The sequence below is a fragment of the Monodelphis domestica genome, chromosome 4 (assembly GCF_027887165.1).
Source record: "Monodelphis domestica isolate mMonDom1 chromosome 4, mMonDom1.pri, whole genome shotgun sequence".
Taxonomy (NCBI): domain Eukaryota; kingdom Metazoa; phylum Chordata; class Mammalia; order Didelphimorphia; family Didelphidae; genus Monodelphis; species Monodelphis domestica.
In genome coordinates this window covers 285,325,310-285,345,590 of record NC_077230.1, presented here as the reverse complement: position 1 = coordinate 285,345,590, position 20,281 = coordinate 285,325,310, and the positions used below count along the sequence as shown (strand labels likewise).

At 38.5% G+C, this 20,281-nt stretch overlaps 1 protein-coding gene across 6 annotated transcripts in view; it reads left to right on the top strand.

Annotated features, from left to right (window-relative positions):
* The window catches only part of OPCML (opioid binding protein/cell adhesion molecule like), a 1,618,997-nt gene that overhangs the window by 808,990 nt on the left and 789,726 nt on the right, over positions 1 to 20,281 (top strand). For 3 of the 6 annotated variants that reach the window (XM_056825126.1, XM_056825127.1, XM_056825125.1), the window contains one exon: positions 20,036 to 20,120. In XM_056825126.1, coding sequence (XP_056681104.1) covers positions 20,036 to 20,120 — 85 coding nt within the window. Of the gene's footprint in view, positions 1 to 18,492; positions 20,121 to 20,281 lie in introns of those variants that run through there. The other 3 variants (XM_056825129.1, XM_001365935.3, XM_056825124.1) reach the window with 3 other exon arrangements.

Genomic DNA, 20,281 nt, shown 5'->3' with positions numbered 1-20,281 from the left:
GGCAGAAGGAAGGATAGAAATTCAGAATTTATAAAAAGAAAGAGCAGGATCTTTCTCATAGATCAGACAGGAAGCTAATAATGTGAAATCAAGATTTCCTTGGGGAAGAGCCAAACAGCAAAGAAGTTGACTGTGATAGTCTTCTTGTTTCTAGAAGCCACAGGGTGGAGCTAGGTTCCAACCTGGACAGTCTTCCATAACAGATAATGGAAGATACTTACGCCAGGCATTAGAGAAAGGAAATTAATAAAGAAATAATTGCTTGTAGTTACATTTCAGTAGATCCTCCATTGTTTAGACCACCACTTATCTTCTTCATCTTTTGAGATTCCCACTTAGATATTTCCAGAGATCTCTAAAAGATCCTCTACTCAACAGTCTTTCCCCCCCCACTATTAAAAAAAAATTCCATGTTTATAAGCAGAGTACTCAGTTTCTTTCATTTGTTATGATTCACCAATTCATCTTCTTTTTTAATCACATAATATCTTTTATGCTACATCTTTTAGGTTTGTCTTTGTTAGAAATTTGCTATAGCTTCTTTACTCTGATCGGGTAACTTTCTAATGCCCTTTGGGTCCCTCAAACTCAGATTCTTTTGATTCTGGAACATTCCAAGATTTGGAGCCATAGAACATCACTAAAAGAACATTAATGTTTTGTTTTAATGGGATTTTTATGTTGGAAAGCAGCTTGAGGTTGTTAAAAATACCAAGCAGTTTCCAACTTGCAATTCAGCCTACCCTTTTCCTGCCTATTTCATTCTGAGCTTAGCTCATTATCCACTGGTAGATAACTACATGAGTATGGACTTATTCAATGGACCAGCAATCCAACTCCCAACCATAGTCAGGGAAAAAAAAATACACACACACACACACACACACACACACACACACACACACACACATATATATATATATATATATATATATTATCCACAGTGTCTTCCATGGATGGGTCGTTAAGCTATCTTTTTTAAGTTATCATAGATCTCAGTGATAATGCCCTACAAGGGGTACCATGAAATGTTGGAGCAGTGGAATTTGATGGATCTCACCCTCTACCTAGAATTTCTCTTTAATTTGAACCTCATTTAGTGATTCCTTCATGAATGACATCTCTTATAAACTTTTGCCTCCTTGATCTGTTTTTGACTATTGAGGGATCACTGAACAATTATAACTATTTGCATTTTAAATTATTTTTGAAGATTATGTGCTCTTGTTGGAGGAGAATTTTGAATGTTGCATTTTACTATATTCAAGAAAAATTACTTTTTTTAAGGTTAAGGAAAAAATTCCTCTATTCAGGTGTAATTTGGCATATTCTCTTGCAATTTATACTCTTAAGAGGCTTGACTAGAACAATGAGAAGTTAAATGACTTGCCCATATTCACATAGCCAGTAGGTCCTAGGTGGAACTTGAACATGTGTTTCCTTTTTCAAGGCCAACTATCTATCTTTTTTTTGTCTTAAGTTTTTTTTTTATTTAATTAATTCATTATGAATATTTTCCCATGGTTACAAGATTCATGTTCTTTCTCTTCCCTCTCCCAAATCCTCCTATAGCCAAGGCACAATTCCACTGGGTTTTACATGTGATCAGGACCTATTTCCATATTATTAATATTTGCATTAGGGTGATCATTTAGAGTCTATGTCCCCAATCATATCCCCATTGACCCATGTGATCAGGCAGTTGTTATTCTTCTGGGACCCAGTATCTATCTTTTAACCAAGGCTACCTCTCAAAGATTTTGTATAGGTTAGAAAGTAGGTCAATGGGTTGGTAGATATTGATAGTCTTTATAACTTGCATCCTAGAATCCGTGTATTCTTTTCTAAGCCCAGTATTTAGCCACCATGCTGTGCTTCTTCTCCATATAGAAGACAAAATGAACAAATACTTGAACATTTTCTAATCTAGATAAATAATGAGTTGCTCACTTTTAAATAAATGAAAATTAAACAAATTTAATAAAGTTACAAAATATTTCTTTAAAAAAAAAGAGTAGGTTGAATGTTATACCAGAATCGTTTGTGTTAGAGACCTATTCTACCTGATAAACTAGTAAAAGTATGAAGAAAAGAGGTCCTGAAGCATCCACAGGATAATTCCTTTTGTGAGAAATCACTTCCCCTTTTTTGCCCCTAGGTAGTGATATCAAAGGAGTTTGTCATTGCATGACAAGATGACAGAACAATGAATTGTAGCTTGCTTTTATATGATCTTTTACTGTTTTAACACACCTTGTGTATTATACATAAACATGCATCAATTGATCCTAGCAATAACCTTGCAAGTTGGGTAGCACAGTCTGGACTATACAGATGAGGAACTGGGCTCAGAAAGGCTCTGACTTGCCTAAGGCCACATAATGGCAGAGCAGGGATTTGAGGCTGATCCTCAGACTCCAATACTACACCTTGAAGTTTTCATAGCCCATCATTTCAGAACAACCTATCCTATTTCCCATTACTGCTAGTTGAAAACACTTCGGCCATTTTCTAGCTCATAGTCCATATTTAGTGGTGCAACTGTCAAGTGGATTGCCTTAAGGCCTGAAATTCTCCTAGGATGCAAATGATCATTGAGGTTCCATCCCATTCAGTGATTTCTCTTTAGGTTCAGCTTTAGGCAAAACTGGAGGCAGAGAAAGTGTTCCTTTGTTCCTCCTACATCTCATGGTTTTTCTCCTCATTCTGGCTACTCTCTCCCCAATTACTATTTGGGTTTTCATTCCTGCAGGGTTTTTCATTTAATTCCACTAAATTAAACATATTTTATATGCATTTAAAAAAAATCTTTCCTTCTGTCTTAGAGTCAATACTAAGTATTGGTTCCAGGGCAGAAGAGCAGTAAGGACTAGACAATTGTGGTTAAATGACTTGCCCAGGGTCACACAACTAGGAAGTGTCTGAGGACAAACTTGAATCCAGGACCTCCCTTTTCCAGACCTGGTTCTCTATCCACTGAGCCACGTAGTTGCCCCATTTCATATATTATGAAATTTATTTCATAATACAGTGTATATTATGCCTAGAGATCTATGTTAATTATTTCAGTTAATAGAAATTTTAAGAAAGCACCTCTGCTGCCCTTGCTGAGCTTACATTCCACTGTATGCATGTTTATGTGGCTTAGGGAAGGGCAGGAAGTTATAGTATGAATGATACAGATAAGTAGATGCATAATTACCTAAAAACTAAAGAGATCAATAAAGACTTCTCTGGTAGGAGATAACAGATTCTGAATCTCAGAGGAAGCAGAACCAATAGGAATGGGTGTTCTGAGCATACAATTAGAGCATGGATCTTGTACAAAGTCATGATATCAGGAGCTACTAAAATCAGAGTAAAGCAAATAGGCAAACAGCAAAATGGAAGAAGCTTTGTTCGATCTTGGAATATGAGAAGCAGAGTAATTCTATAATAAGCCTGGAAAGGTAAACCAAAGATGCCAGGATGTAAAAGGCTCTAAATCCTCTTTATATCTGAGTTATAGAGTCATAGGGAATTCCTGAAAGCCATTAATTCAGGTAGTGACATACAATTCAACAACCATTTATTAGGTGCCTACTACATTTAAGGCACTATGCAGAGTGCTGGAGATACAAAGAGATAATGAGAAAATTCTCTGATCTCACAAATATACATTTCCAATCAAGATTATGCTTCAGAAAGATTATTTTGGAAATAATCTGGAGCATGAATTGAAAAGGGAATACTGGGAAAAAATAGATGTTATTGATGAAGGTCTGTAATTTGAGGGATTATGGAGAGAAATCACAGTTATCAAGTCCAGGAAAAAGACAGATTCTCTCTCTCTCTCTCTCTTCTCTCTCTCTCTTCTCTCTCTCTCTCTCTCTCTCTCTCTCTCTCTCTCTCTCTCTCTCTCTCTCTCTCTCTCTCTCTCTCTCTCTCGCTCTCTCTCTCGCTCTCTCTCTCGCTCTCTCTCCCCTCTGCTCTCCTCAACATTTTAAAATAGAGGCCAGTGAACTTGACTTCAATGTCTGACTGATGATCACTTAAAAAGGAAAGATGTGATCACAATCAGCTTCATAGGTTCATCAAAAACAACTGGAAGTTGAAGGGTTGCCCACCAACTGGAGAATGGCTAAACAAGTTGTAACATATAATTGTAATGGAATAGTACTTTTCTGTAAGAAGTGATAAACAGAACAATTAAAAGTATGGAAAGATCTACATTAAATTATGAAGAATGAAAGAGGCAGAGTCAAGAAAACATATATTGCAACAGAAATATTATTTGAAGAATGACTTGTGTATGTCTACCTCCAGAGAAAAAAACCAATAAATAGAAACAAATAATACTGTTTTATGTATGTCTATATCTTTGCCAAATGATGTCTTCTTTAATGAGATGAGGAGAGGGAGGGAGTGAACTAAGCATTTTAATTTTTAGGATCAAATAAATAAATCTAAATTTAAGAATATAGTATTTCAGACTAACTTGATTCACATTTTCATTGATTCTTGATTGTTTGATTAAGGGAAAATCATAGTCATTATATTTTAATAAATATTTGTTTAAAACCCTTATGATGATGACTTATTGGGCTAGAGGAATGGATTATAATGCTAAATTTGAAAATGGTTTACCAAGATAGACAGAAGAGTTTTAATTATGATCAGAAGTTTATAGTGGTTCTTGTTCTGCTCAACAATTTTGTTGGTAACCTGGATAAAGGCAAAGATGAAATACTATTGAGTTTTGCAGATAAAAAAAAAAAGTTGAGATGAAGAACTGACAGATTAGATTACCTTATCAGGGTCCAACATGAGCACATTAAGATAAAATGATGGACTAAAAGTAGTAAAATGAACTTAATAGGTACAGATGCCTGAATTTGACTGCCACAGTGTAAAGTCAAACAAGCATTTGAGCTAAGAAAATCAACTACACAAGTACAGGATGACCAGGAAATAACTTAAAAGACTGAAGGCTTTTAATGATTCCAATATAAGGCAAGAAAATGCTAAAAAAAAGCATTAAAAATCTAATGGTATCTTAGGCATTGAGGAAATCAACATGTATTAAGACTATCCTATGTGCCAAGCACAGAGCTAAGTGCTTTACAAATATCATTTCCTTTGATCCTCACAAGAGTCCTGGGAGGTCATCCTATTGTTTTTGTTTTTCCCATTTTAAAATTGAGCCAACTGAAGCAAATAGATTTTAGCTGACTTGCTCAGGGTCACAAGACTATTAATCATCTGAAGCTAGATTTGAAGACAGGTTATCCTGACTACAGGCTCAAAGTTGTATTTGTTATGCTATCCATCTGCCTACCTAACATTAAAAGGATAGTTTTCATATCAAGGGAAATAATAGTCCTGCAGACTATATCTGGAATTTTCTGTTCACTTTCTGGAGTCACATTTTATCAGGGACATTTGATATGCCAGTCTGATCCCAAGAAATATGACTTGGATGGTGAAAGCACTTGAAATCATTCTATATGTAGATCACTTGAAGGATCTAGGGATGTTTATCTTTGTTCTGAAATCTTTCCTTTAAGAGTTTATCCATTTAGAGTGGATATCTGTTCTAACTAGATCATCATTAAGTAGGTTGTGAACCCTCTTATTCAGGGACAAGTCAGCCTCAACTTGAGTGAGTCATAACATTCTGGGCTGTCCACTAAGTGCCTGACCAGAAGGAACAACAGGTGGGTTCATCTTGTAAGTATTCCTCTGCATGCCTTTGCTAAAAGAGTCATGTTTTCCTGACATTATTACTCATCCTTAATGTTATTGGTTCCTCCATCCTTTCCCTAATACTTGAGCCCTAACATCTGAGGTAAAAGAAGAGGGACCTCACAGTTTGTGCTCATGTTTCCCTACTGCATAAAGCAGTGCTATAGAGGAAAATGCCACAGTAAGCTTTTAATTAGTTATTTTCTATTCTCTTGAAAACAGTGTTTTTGTGTATGTCTGCAGTCAGCATGAATCCAGATGATGCCTGTGCAGGGATTATTCTTCCCTTGCGTGCTCATTCTCTCCATTCCCACTGCTGCTTGCTATTTTCTCTCTCCTGGAGATCTTAATTCTTCTTTTCAAAACTCCACCTCCTCTGTCTGGGATGCTTCTTTATTTGTCCTGCCCTCTGCACGTGGTGCTGGAGAATTTACACTCCTTGCTATATACTAGAAGCAATTTTCCTCTCCCTAGATTGCCTATACTTGTATAACAAGAGAAGTTAGAGCCTATAAGAACCATTCTCTGACTTGTACTGGCACCCAGTGAAGAACAAACTAAATCCACTCCTGAGTTTAAGTGCACTGATATGTCACAATGGCTTTGGAGAATCTGGAACCATTGTGTTATCTGTGATGTCTATAGGAAGAGGTCAGTGGTAAAGCCCACATATATTGAACATTGGATTAGAGGAATACCACACTGTCCTCATGGTTAATTCACCATTGTAAATTTCCTAAAGGTAGATGACTTGCATTTCCTTCCAGCTCATTATTCTCTTTCTGTTTCCATAGCAGAAAGCTGAATTGGAAAAGGAATTAGAGAGGTTCTGATGTGTAATGGGCTATGTCCTAAGGTTCAAGTCCCTCCTCTTATGCATTCTGGCTACATGACCTTTGATACTTAAATTCTTAGTGCCCCAGGTAAACCTTTGAAAATATAAATTGTAGAGAAGGTGCTGACCTGCATTAGGGGAGGAAATTCTGTCAGTGAAACCATAGATCTAGTCCTGGACCCTATGTTATGAGGTCAATGTCACTGTAAATATTCAAAGAAATGTGGGTTGATCAACTAGTACGCATGTTGTAGAGATTTCTATGTCAGGTGTGAAGTTAAGCTAGAAGGCTTCTGATGATTCCTCCAGTTCCAAGATGCTACCCATTAATGTATAGAATATTCTGTCACATGGATCCCTCATCATAGGATATGATACAATCTGTTCTCAATTAAGTATGAAGCCCCATTCTCCAGGGATGGGTATCAATTTTATGATTTTGCATACAAATTTTAGATTGGTTGGCACCATATCTCAAAGGATTGCTATCCTGCCTTGTAGATGAGTGTGGCACAGAATAATGATTATTGCCTTTGTCCCTGTATCAATTTGGGGAAGAAATGCAGTGTGCATAAGGTCATAGGTACTAAGGCTAAAAGCTAAGTTTGTCTAGGTCTCTTGAGCTAAAAGAAATGCCCCACAGAGTGAGACAAAAACAGTGAGAAACCCTGGGTCATGTAAGTGCCTACCTTTGTCTGCATCCAGCTTGCTTCAAAGTTAAGCTCTGGCAGGTCAGTTTTTTGGGTAGGTTGACATCTTTAGGCAGAGAACCAGAAATGAGTTCCCTCCTTGCCTCTTGTATATCCAGGGGGAGAAATTAAATTAAAAGAGATTTAAACGATAGGCACTTGCCGAGAAGTTTTCTGAATTCTGTACATATTTTTGAATAAAGACATGCATGTGGCCTTATTTCAATATCATCTTTTGTCACAAAGCAGTAGGTACAGGACTTATGTCCTTGCTTTTCTTCCAAGCCACTCTTTTCACTTTTCCTCAGGTGTTAACTTGGGTTTAAAACATAGTCTATACTTTGAGTCAAAGACACCAGTTAGGTAAACTAATGCACAGGCAGTCACTCAATCATCAAATGTTTATTAATCACCTACAATTTGCCAGACACAGGACTGAGTGCTGGGGAAACAAAGGAAAACGAGACAGCTCCCTCCCTTCAAAGTTCTCCCATGTTATAAGAGGAGACAGCATGAAAACTTTGAGAGGGAAGGAGGTAATGGTAGGTAGGGAAGAAACAAGATGAAAGAGAAACAAAATATGGTGGCAAAATTAATTTGCTTGCTATGAAAAAAATTCAAATTACAGAGAAATTTATATTCTCAGTTTCATACCTTTCTCCCTTCCCACTAACCCCAGTTTTTGGAACATTGGCTACTATGAAGAAATGTGTATGAGACTATTTAAAGGTGTGGGGGGGTCGGGGGCAGTGGCAGCTGGGCTGCTTAGTGGATTGAGAGCCAGGCCTAGAGATGGGAGGTCCTGGGTTCAAATCTGGCCTCAGACACTTCCCAGCTACGTGACTTTGGGCAAGTCACTCAACCCCCATTGCCTAGCTCTTACCACTCTTCTGCCTTGGAACCAATACACAGTATTGATTCCACCATGGAAGATAAGGGTTTAAAAAATAAATAAATAAATAAATAAAGAGGGGAGGGGAGACTCTGGAGGACTGGGAAAAAGGAAATTATTGAACTAGCTTCCATCAGATAATTAGACCAGCTTTTATATTTTTATCCCCATCTCTCTAGTTTTCTTTGCTAAAATATATATATATTCTCTCACAATATAAAGGCAATGGCAGCAGTACCCCCTAGAGACAGTATACTTTAGTAATTTAAGTAGCAGTGGCAGTCACAGACAATGATAGACTGATTTAAGCACAGCTAGGTAGTATAGTGGATAAAGCTTTAGACCTGGAGTCAGAAAGATCTGAGTTCAAATATGGCTCCACACAGACTTATGAACTGTGTGACCCTGTATAAGTCATTTAACATCTGTTTTCCTCAGTTCCCTTAAGGCAAAAGGGGGATAACAATAACGTCTACCTATCAGGGTTGTGAGGATCAAATGAAAGAATATTTATAATGCACTTAGCATAATACCTGGCACATAGTAGGTACAATATAAATATTTATCTCCTTTCCCCTTCTTTAAATGAAAGGGGCTTTAGAGATGATTCAGAAAACCACCTTATTCAATAGATGAGGAGATTTAGGCAAAAGGAAGAGCAACGCCTTAGTTAATGTTATACAATTAGTCAGTAGGCAAATTCTGTACCCAAGATTCCCAAATTTAACAGTACTTCCCTATACTACATTAGGCAAAACTTTGGGATTTGCTTTTAATTAAGGTTCTGATCAAGTTCTCATGTGGGAGGCAGCCTTACCTCTGATCTGGATCACAATTCATTTCCCATTCTGTGACTCCCTTTATATACTTTAAGTAATGAAAATATTATTTTCAAATCTCTTTCCATTCAGTTTGGAATCCTCACTCTCTTTCAGATTCTCATCTGGATGTTTGTTTCTTGCCTTTCCATCCTAAGAAGCACACTTATTTCTATCCAATGAAATATATTAGAAGTTTAACTGAATTAACCAACAGAAAAATGGATTTTGTTTATTTCTCTTATCTCTGTGTCTAATTCACTTCTCAGTTTCTAGAGAAGAGATTCTGTCTCTAAGAGTTTTTGAGAACCCCCAATTTTGGTTTAAATTTGGATGAAGGTAGTGAAAGACTGTCAAGTGTTTTTAAAATCTAAGAGTAGGGGCAGCTGGATGAATTGAGAACCAGGCCTAGAGACAGGAGGTCCTGGGTTCAAATTTGGCCTGAGACACTTCTCAGCTGTGTGACCCTGGGCAAGTCACTTAACCCCCATTGCCTAGCCCTTATTTCTCTTCTATCCTGGAACCAATACATGGTATTGATTCTAAGACGGAAGGTTAAAAACTATCTAAAAAAGCCACCAAATGCTGTATTTTTGTAATACTGTGATATTTCATCCTAATTCTACCTGAAGCTAGCTGAAAATGCAAAGTATTAGCAATAACAAATAGCATTTAAATAGTGCCTACTGTATATTGAGCACTTTGCAAATATTATATTGTTTGATCCTTTCAGCAACCCTGAAAGGTAATTACTATTATTACCTCCATTTGACAGTGAAGGAAGTGAGACAAACAAAGCTTAAATGACTTGCCAGTAAGTATCTGGGACTGAATTTGAACTTGAATCTACCTGACTCCAGACCTAGTATTCTATATGCTGGGCTGTCCCTTGGCATCTAAGTAACCACTTGGCTATTATTTTTTTCCTTTTTCTTTTCTTACTCTCCCTGCCTTCTCTTTTTGTTCCCCTCTCACTCACCTCCTGCTAGTATTTGCAAAACATCCTCCAAGGACCACGAATAACATGAGCTGACTGTGGACAGCAAGAGGTTAGAGCAAATGACAGAGAGAAGAAATTGTCAGTGAACAACCACCTGGGCATTTGGGGAAAAAAAAAGTAAAAAGGAGTGAGGGACAGCAGAAATAGGATACCTTAACAGAGGGAGAAAAGCATTGGAATTAATTCATAAATGTGTTGTGTGGAAATTAGCAGCCAAAGATGTACAAGAAAAGGAGACAGAGGGAGATAGAAAGGGAAAGAGACAGACAGATGGAGAGGGGGAGGGAGAGAGGAGAAAATGGAGCAGAAGAGACAGCTTTATCTCCTTTACTTGTTTTGCCACCAATTAAATGGCTTTGTGCTTTTATGGGGATCCTGCTTTGTCATCATTGTTTTGTCCCTTGTTAACACCTTCCTTATTTATTCTTGCCCCAGCCACACACCTTATTTCCTCCCTAACATTTTTTGTTTTTCAGACAAATAATATTCCTCTCATGGACTTTATGATTCAAATAGTCATAGTTAAGCCATCAAACACCTGATCTGTCCAGTACCACTGAACTGGGTGAAGACAAAAGCCTAAAATCTAGATATCTATATTAGGCCTGAACAGACATTAAGTTGCTTTGTTTTCAGCCTGGTTATAATCGAAAGGTTGCCTACAAAAGCAGTGGTGTCATTTTAATGAATGGAAATGTAGTCATGACATAAAATAGAGTGCTGCTAAGCAAACCTTAGTTAGAGTGACAGACAGGTAGAGAGTGAGAAGAGAAAGTAAAAAGGGGAAGGAGAGAGAGAGAGAGAGAGAGAGAGAGAGAGAGAGAGAGAGAGAGAGAGAGAGAGAGAGAGAGAGAGAGAGAGAGAGAGAGAGAGGGAGGAGGGGGGGAAGAGAGATGGAGAGGGAGAGGGAGAAACAGAGAAATAAAATAAATTTCCAATACCATCTCTGGTCTCTGCCTCTGGAGAACTGCTATCTATATTTTTTAATCTGAAAAAGTTCTGAATTGTTCCTTCTTTCAAGCAGCAGCTGCTTCCTTGGGCTCTAGGGAAAGAGCAGTTAAAAGTCAGATGAACACAGGAGCTAGAATGATAGCTAGAGGAGTGTAGACCTCTTACTCTTGCCCCTTGGTGATCCATGCTTGGCTGTTTGTTTCATTCCTCCTAAGGTTGAGTTACCTGTTCTCATTATAAGTTCAGTTTTAAAGTCACTGGTAACTTTCAACTTATCTCCCACCACACTTCCAAACTCCATTTCTTCCTTGGTCAAAACCTAGCCAGAGTATTGTTATTGGCTGATGTTTCACTATGGAACCTCATATGATCTCTTTAGTTCATCATTTCTCATGAGGGAACAATTGTAAGTTTCTGGGAGAGGGAGAAACAGAACACATTGTTACTTTGAGTTTTCTCAGAAATGTTCATTCTACCCCAATTCTGATCTATTGTAGACCCCACTATGTCTCTTCCCCCTCCCTTATGCCCCACTTTTCTCCCTAGTTTTTCAAAACCAATGAGGTCAAATATAATCTGATCTGTAGCCTTACCTTCCCTCTATTCCTTATCTGGAAAATAGAGACAATAATGGTACTTATCTCCCAGGATTATTACACATGTGTGTGCATGCATACACAGACACATACACACAAGTTCTTTGAACTTCCTACATAAAGGACATTATATCTCATCCTTGGTATTCTTTGTTTCATGTCCCTTGATCCCATGTAGCTCTTTTAAATCCAAAGTCTTATAATCATCTGGTGGAAGAGAGGTGATGGTAGGTAGAAAAGTGCTGACATTTTAACTCCTGCCTGAGGTTAATGCTTCCTCACTGATGCAATTGCATTCTCGACTGAGAATTCTGGCAAACTATATAGAGAAGGGGAGAGAAAGGGGATGAGGATATCTACCAGGTAAGACTCTGAAATTTGCCCAGTTGATCTCAATCTTTGGTTGGGGACAAGTACATTTCTTTAAACTCTTATCACATAAAGGATGATTGGCAGCACAAATAATTCCCTCTCTCTGTTAATTTGGCTTGTGGAAATGTACCCACTTTCATCCCTGGCAATCCTAAGAAGCACAATTTCACATCAGAACTTTGATAGGACTATGCAGAAGAAATAATTGGATTGTAATAGTTATTGAAAGGGAGGACTAAAGGAAGAAGATCCTCACTTAGAAAGTGGGTTGCATCATCAACATTACTTGGAATGAGAAGGTCTTGGCTTCAGTCCCAGTTTCTCAACTTACTGTGTGCCCTTGGGAACGTTACTGAACTTTTATGAGTTTTAGTTTATTCCTTTAAAGAATGAAGCACTTGCATTATCTTCCTTCTTAAGAGGATTGAATAAGAGAATAGATACAAAGAGCCAAGTAACTATGTGAATATTTGAAGAATCTGTGATTTCATCACAATGGGGAACTGTCACTGTGGGATGGCTCATTCCCCACCAGAACAGTTCTTATCCCAAGAAACCCTAGGAGTGTCTCTTAAGGGCTTAGAGCTTGTGACTTGCTTAGGATAGCACAGAGATGATCAGAGTTTGAACCTAAACCTAGTTCTTTCAGATTCCAGGTCTAGAGGTCTATCTACAATGTCATGTAGCTTCTGTGTGTCACTATACATTGCTATTTAAATTCATTTAAAGTCTAATTTTTGTGTGGCTTTTCCTAGTTTTAGATTACAAGTCCCTTTAGGGAAGAGACTGAATTGGATAACAACATTGGATTCCCAGCACCTCTTTCAGGACAATACCATACATGCATTTGTTGTTGTTGAGTCATTTTTTTAAACCCTTACCTTCCATCTTGGAATCAATACTGGATATTGGTTCCAAGGTAGAAGAGTGGTAAGGGCTAGGCAATGGGGGTCAAGTGACTTGCCCAGGGTCACACAGCTTGGAAGTGTATGAGGCCAAATTTGAACCTAGGACCTCCCATCTCTAGGCCTACCTCTCAATCTACTGAGCTACCTAGCTGCCCCCAGTTGAATCATTTTTTCAGTCATGTCTGACACTTTATGACCCTTTTTGGAGTTTTATTGGCAAAAGTAGTAGAGAGGTTTACAATTTCCTTCTTTAGATCATTGTACAGATGAGGAAACTGAGGAAAACAGGGTTAAGTGATTTGCTCATGGTCACACAGTTACATTTATTAGACACTCATAAAATTTGTAAAAGCGAAAATGAAATAAAATGATGATTGACAGGCCTGGATTCTAGAACCAGAGTAGATGCTTACTCTACATTATCACCTTACCTTCCTTCGTATGAAAGAAGAGATGAAAATTTCAGCCACTGACTCATCTTTTGGGATTATGATGAAACAGATGATATGGATCAACTGCTTTGTGTTTCCCCAGTGAATCAAGTTATATATGGTTCATCTAAGGCTTTTTAAAAAATCCTGTCTCATTATCCCTTGAACCTTCTTTGAACCCAAGAGCTGAAACCCAAGTCCAAGTGTACCTTTTTCCAAACCTGCAGCACACATGAGTGAAAACACAGTTCTTAGTTACTGCACCTCAGTGTGTTGAAGGCCTCTGGGGTGAGCTGACTTCTGCTGGATAGGCTGCCATGTCTTCTTTTCAACGGTTCCACTCCACTGGGTAAATACTGAGTTCGGCAGGTTTTTGTAACATAAATATGCATAGCGTGCAAGCTCCATACATTTTTTTTTCTTCCTGATGCACATTCAAGAACAGCTTGGTAAAACCCAGCCTCAGATAAAAGCATGCTGGAAGTTTCCCCTATTTATGTATGGCACACACTTTTGACATTGTCTTTGCAGCAGTAACTACAAATCCCATTAGAGAAATACAAATGTTCCTGCTGGACCTAGACACCAAATTACCATCCTTATGGATCTAGTTTGTCTGTGAGAAAAATGCCAGGTTATTAGGTCTCTAGTTTGTGGATGGGGTGGAGGGAAGGGTCCACACATGCTTGCTTTGCTCTGAGAAGGTTATCTTCCCTTATTACAACAGTCTCTTCCCAAACCAGTCTTGAATGTCAGCATCTTCCTCCCTGCAGCTGAGGGACTGTATTGTCAGGAACCCCTGAACTCTTTTTCATAAGTCACATTACTTTATATATTTTTTCTTATGAAAGATTTTTCTTATGAAAGTTTTTTCACAACTAGCTGTGCTACCTTGGGAAAGTCACTTAAGCTCTTTGACCCTTAATCCTTGAGAACAACAAATAGAGGGATATTGGTAACCTTTCTTTCTTTTTGGAAGTATAACTGTATCTTCATGTAATTGTCTCTTTTACCTCAATATGTTTTTTCTCAACCCATTCTCAGAGTAGGGAGTAGAAACCTCAAATTATTTTGTATGGTTTTTGTGCATATTGTATATACCTAGATATATGTATTATTGTGAATACTGTATATAGTTAGATGCATTTATTGTTTCCACTGACAGAATGTTAACTCTTTGTAGACAAGGATTGTTTCCTTTTTGTTTTAGTATCCCTGGCATCAGCTTAGTGCCTGGCATACCATAAGTGTTTAATAAATGTTGATTTGTTGACATAAAGAGTTTTAGAGCAAGAAAGAACAGGAGGGATATACTTTTTGGATTACAAGGGAAAGTGAGAGCTTGTTGTGTTTCAAGTTGTCTCTCTGGATGCATAGGAGAGGCATAAAAACAGGATTTAAAGCCAGCAGAGATTTAGACTTCTGTGATCATTAAATCCCACTTCTTCATTTGAACAGTGTGGAATCTAGAGAGAAAAAGTGATTTGCTCAAGATCACACATAGGTAATAAGTAACAGAGTCAGAATTTGAGTCCTAAAATTTTGACTCCAAATTCAATGCATGCTCTGACTCTGTTTCTCTCTGTTTCTGTCTTTCTCTTTCTCCCTGTCTCTCTGGGTATCTCTTTATGCTTTTCTATCTTGACTTGTCTCTGTCTCTTCAAATCTTTGTCTTTCACTGTTTCTCTGTCTGTGGCTGCCTCTATCTCTTTCTCATATTTATTTTTCTCTATCTATCTATCTATCTCTGTCTCTCACTCTCTTTCACTAATCAAATGTTGTTCTTATGTGATAAGCATTGACCCATTTCAATCGATGGTAATAGAATCTTTCATAGGTTCCCTAAAATCTATTAGTTAGCATTAGTTCAGGAAAAGAAATCCAGACTAGGAATTAAGAGACCTACAGCCTGGTCCTACTTTTTTCTACAATTAGCTGTGTTACCTTTAGAAAATCATCTAAGCTCTCTGGACCTTAGTGTTTTTTTTTTTTAATTTATCAACAGAGAGGGTTGGGCTAGATGATTTCTAAAGATTCTCCCAATACCATGACCCAGTGATTTTTTATAACTCTAGATCTAGAATCCTATTTTTCTCCTCTGGATATTCTATATACTTAATAGGGAATCTGGAGGGCCTATTTAATGAGAAACTATCCTCCAAGCTTGTATATAACTTAGCAGTTATAATTAGGACATCTTCAACCCACAAGATCTCCATCATTTGCCATAAATTAAGTAGTTTTCCATTGAAAAGTTCATGGGTTTTTATTCCTTAGGCTATACAATTCAAGGACCTTAGCTTTTCCCCTTTCTTTATCTTTACTTTGCCACCTTAGAACAGAAGATACTTCTTCAGCTGATTAGGTAGCAAAAGCCCAAACTGTAGTTTGAGGAGATCTCTAGAACAAAGGCAGATAGGCAAGTCATGTCACTCTTTTCAATTAATCTAACCTCTTTTGACCAAATGTTGTTTATCTCTTTTGGTTTAAATGAATTAAGAGTTTGGTACAGTGAATCATTATTCACAGGACTCATGATCAGGAAGACTTAGGTTTCACTCAAGCCCTACTTAACAAGTTAAGTAATTCTTGGTAATTGGTAGATAGCCTCTTGTAAAAGAAAAAGCTTTGGTAATGGAAATACAGGTCCTGAGTTCAAATACCTCTCCCAGGGCTTACTATCTGTGACCTTGGCAAGTTATTTATCTTTCCTGTTCCTCACTTTCCTTTTCTGTACAATGAAAGGGTTTCAACAGGCTGTCTTGGGGTCTCTTTTTATACTAGATTTATTCATCATTAAACTTCTTTCTGCTTCAGTTTCTTCAATTTTAAATTGAAGACAATGATACACATAACACCTCTTAGTTGTTATAAACATCAAAAGAAATAATGTGTGTGAAATGTTATACAAATGACAGTTATTACTATTACTATTATGATGATCTAATTCACGACATTCATTTTTTTTCCCTGTGGATGATAATGTTGTGTTCCTCTCTGGAGTCCACATAGTACCTTAGTTCCAGGTTGAAATTGCTCTTTCTGAAGTTACCTGAGACTTTAACCTTTAATTTCCAGGATTTTAGCTGAACATATCTTTCTCTCAGCTCCTTTGTTCTGCTTGGAGAAATTCATAAGATCATAGACTTAGAATTTGAAAGGATTTTAGAAGTCATTTCTCACAAGAGGTCACAACCTTTTTTTGGTGTCATGGGTCCCCTTGGCAATCTCCTGAAGTAGATGGACCCCCTTCTCTGAATAATGTTTTCAAATGTCAAAGATAAAATACACAGGATTACAAAGGAAACTAATTATATTGGAATAAAGATTTTTTTCAAACTATTAAAAAGGTTCAAGGACTCTAGATTAAGATTCCTAATTCAGTTTGGTTCCCCCACTTTAGTATTGAACAACTGGGAGTTTTTGAGGCCCAGGGAGTTCTTGACATGCCCAAGGTTATAGTAAGTGGCAAAGCCAAGATTTATACTCAGTCTCTCTGATTCCAAATTCACTTTTCTTTCCACTGCTCCACACTTTGTTCCTTCAATAGTGCTCTGCAATCTCATGCTTTTCCTAAATTGGTCTTGCTCAAATCAGCTGATTTCTGGCTGTTTACAGCAGTCTTGTAACTTAGAATCATCCTGCTTGCGCTTTGATTTCCTCAAAACCTTCCATATACCCTATGGAGTGTCCTAGGATATAGGATATCTTTTCTCCCACTACTGTGTCTTGGTCTCTGGCTTGTGCATTCTAAATATCACCCATGCAATGTCAACCAATCATTGGTTTAGTAATTCAGCATTGATTTGGTATGTCTAAAAGTTTACTTTTACACCTGTTATACAGCAATAATCATTGTGAATAAAATGCCATTGTGAATAAAATGCTGTATATGGGTTGAAAAGGTCTAGATTCAAATCTCTTCTATAACATTTACCAGCAAGTTTTGCAATAGTGGGCAAAACACCTAACCTCTCTAAGTCTTACTTTTCCCATATGTAAAATGAAAAGTATAATATCTTTGATACCTAACCCAGAGTTGTGGCATAACTCATATAAGTTAATGCATATAAAGTGTTTTGTGATCTTAAATGTATTAAATACAATGTCAGTTATGAATGCTAATGATTATAACAATAATCAAAGTTTGAGTTGTAGGAAAGGAGATTGATCATTTATGTGACCCTAGTTTTATTATTTACTCTCTCCCAAGTCCCATTTTTCTCACTTTAAAAATTAGGATAACACTAATGCCATATTTATACAAGTTTACAAGATGTTTTCCTCACAAGAATCTTGTGACATAAGTAGTACAAGTAGTACAAGTATTATCCATGAGAAATTCGAGGCTTAGTGGAGAGTAAGTGATTTGCCTAGTTAACCAGCTAGTAAGTATTAGAGTCAGGATTTGAATCCAGATGTTCTTGAACATAAGTTCAGTGATTTTTCAACTATATCATTTTTGTTGCTGTTTATTAATTTCAATTGTTTTTGATCCTTCATGATCACATTTGGAATTTTTTAGACAAAGATATTGGAGTGATTTGCTATTTTCTTGACCATTTCATTTTATAGATTAAAAAAACTGAGGCAAAAACGGTTAAGTTATTTGAAGTCACACAATCAACAAAGGTCTGAGGGTGGATTTGAACTGAGGTCTTCCTGATTTCAGGCCTGGCATTCTATCCACCATGCTACCTAGCTGCCCCTCAACTATATCACATTACCTTTCAAATGATTATCTCATGGTATCATTGTAAGAATCAAATGACTTAAATTATGTCAATTGCTATATAAATGGATTATGTTACTTTTTGTTGTAGTTGTTATTAGCTGGTAGTTTAACTGGGACTAGAACTCAAGTGTGCTAATTACATTAGAAAATTCAATATTCCTTCTACTCCCACTGTTTACTGAAGTTAAAGAAGGGCCCCATTATACCACATACTTTTCTTCACCACAATCAAGTCCCCATTTGGAAGGTATGGACAAGAATGCTGCATAATTCTTAGGCTATTAAAACGGTAGTTAAGATGATGTGCTTTTATTGGGGGAAAGAAAAAAGAAAACCAACCTCTATCTTCAAATTTAGATTGTTACTGTCCATTGTTTACTTAATGGTAAGCATATTTAAAAAATGTTTCCCTGGACAAAAGAATACTAGCCATGAGAGCCTGGTCTCTTTTGGCACAGGCAAACTGCTGTGCATTTGTAGATGGACAAAATAAAGATGTAATAGTTGTGTGTGGAAGCAGACTCAAGCTGAGTTCCCCTGCCTGCCCTTCCATGAGGAATCCTCCTTCAGTTGGCAAAGGTGTGCTTCTCTTGCTTAGGAATACACGAGAGAAAGGAGCCAGTTGCCTGTTTTCCAAAACACTTTCCCCAGAACTTCTTCCCTCTTCACCTTCTGCCCCCTACCCGTTCCTGTCAAGAGAAAAGCTTCATAGAGGATCATATTCATTCATATCTTTGCTAGCTCTTGGTTCCTTTGCTGGAACTGAGGGGGTTAAGAAAAGAATAGAGACAGGCTAAGCTGCCGCCCTCTTGCCTCTCTTCCATGTCTCTGCATGGATTTTAAACAACTGTTCCGGATTCCCTAGGCTGTATGCTTACTGGTTCCCAGACCCTGCAGCGAAAGGGTTAAAGTGGGAGCTCTCTGCTGCTCACAAGCTTTCCCCGAGATTAATGTGCTAAGTCTGCGCCTCTCAGTGTGTCTGTATGGGAGTGAAAGTGTTGGTCAGTGATGGAGTTGCTACCATGACAACCCTGGAAGTCAGTGCTTGTGCGAGTCGGAGATGTTCCTGGGAGGAAGGAGATGCTGAAACTAGGGGAAGCAGCTGAGTTTGGTGTGGCTCTGGCGAAGCGCTCATATCCCTGGCCAGTGGCTTCTTCTCTGAGCTGAGGGAAGCAGTGGGGCTTCCCATAGCTCCCACACCCGGGCTTCTGCTCCAAGGCTCTCTCCTCTCTCCTCCGCTGGAAGGCTTCTTCTTCCTCTTAGGGTTCGGATCTAACATCGTTTGCTGAATTGGGGGACTGGACTGGATCCAGTGACTGGATTTGGTTTGAGGAAATTGACAGGATCGGGGACATCATTAGGAACCAATTACAAATCCCTGCTGGGAACTTTTTTTTTTTTAACCTCCCCTGTGTTAAAGAATTAGTGTGAATTGGCGGTGTTTGTTTTTTTTCCTTCTTTCTTTTTAATGTATGTAAGATACATATGTGTGAGCTAATAAAACTCTTTTCTCCTCTTCAAAAAAAAAAGCAGCTTTTTTGTGACATCTCCTTCATGTCATTGGCACTTTTTTGGGTTATAAACTTTTGATGCCAGACCTCTGCAGCGCGTGCCCAACTGAATCTTAAAGTAGCATCTTGAAGAGAGAGGCAGAGAGAGAGAAAGAGAGAGAGATCTGTGACCTTCATCTCTGCATCTTCCTCCTTCTTCTCCCTTTCCGTCGGCCTTCTTCTTCACCCAAGGAACGTGGGGGGCACGAACCCTTTGGATGCTGTTGGGGGAATTCGCTTCTCAGATGGTGGAAAGCTGAGGCTGTATTTTGGGGGAGGATCATTAGACTTGGAGGAGCTCGGGCTCTTTCTCTCTCCCGCCCCCTCCCCTTCCCCCTTTTTGCTCCTGGATCGCTCCGTCCCCTTCCTCTCCCCCCGCCCGCTTCCTGTGCCCGGCTGGGGGGCGCCTGAGGTGCCGCTGCTCCAGTTCAGGGAAGTTGTGGCTGTCGAGAATGGGGGTCGGTGGGTACTTGCTGCTGCCCTGGAGGTTCCTCGTGGTCCTGTCTCTCAGGCTGCTGTTCCTTCTGCCCACAGGAGTGCCAGTGCGCAGCGGAGATGCCACCTTCCCCAAAGCTATGGACAACGTGACGGTCAGGCAAGGGGAGAGCGCCACTCTCAGGTAGGGAGCAGCTTTTTGATTCTTCGTGGTGGGGAAAGTGGGTACTGAACTGTAATGATGCCTTGTGTTTGGATCTCTGGGGGTGAGAAGATATTCAGGCCAGTTGGACTAGGGCTCTGCCATAGGTGTTGTGCAGGCCAGGAGTCATGGCACTTGCTCTC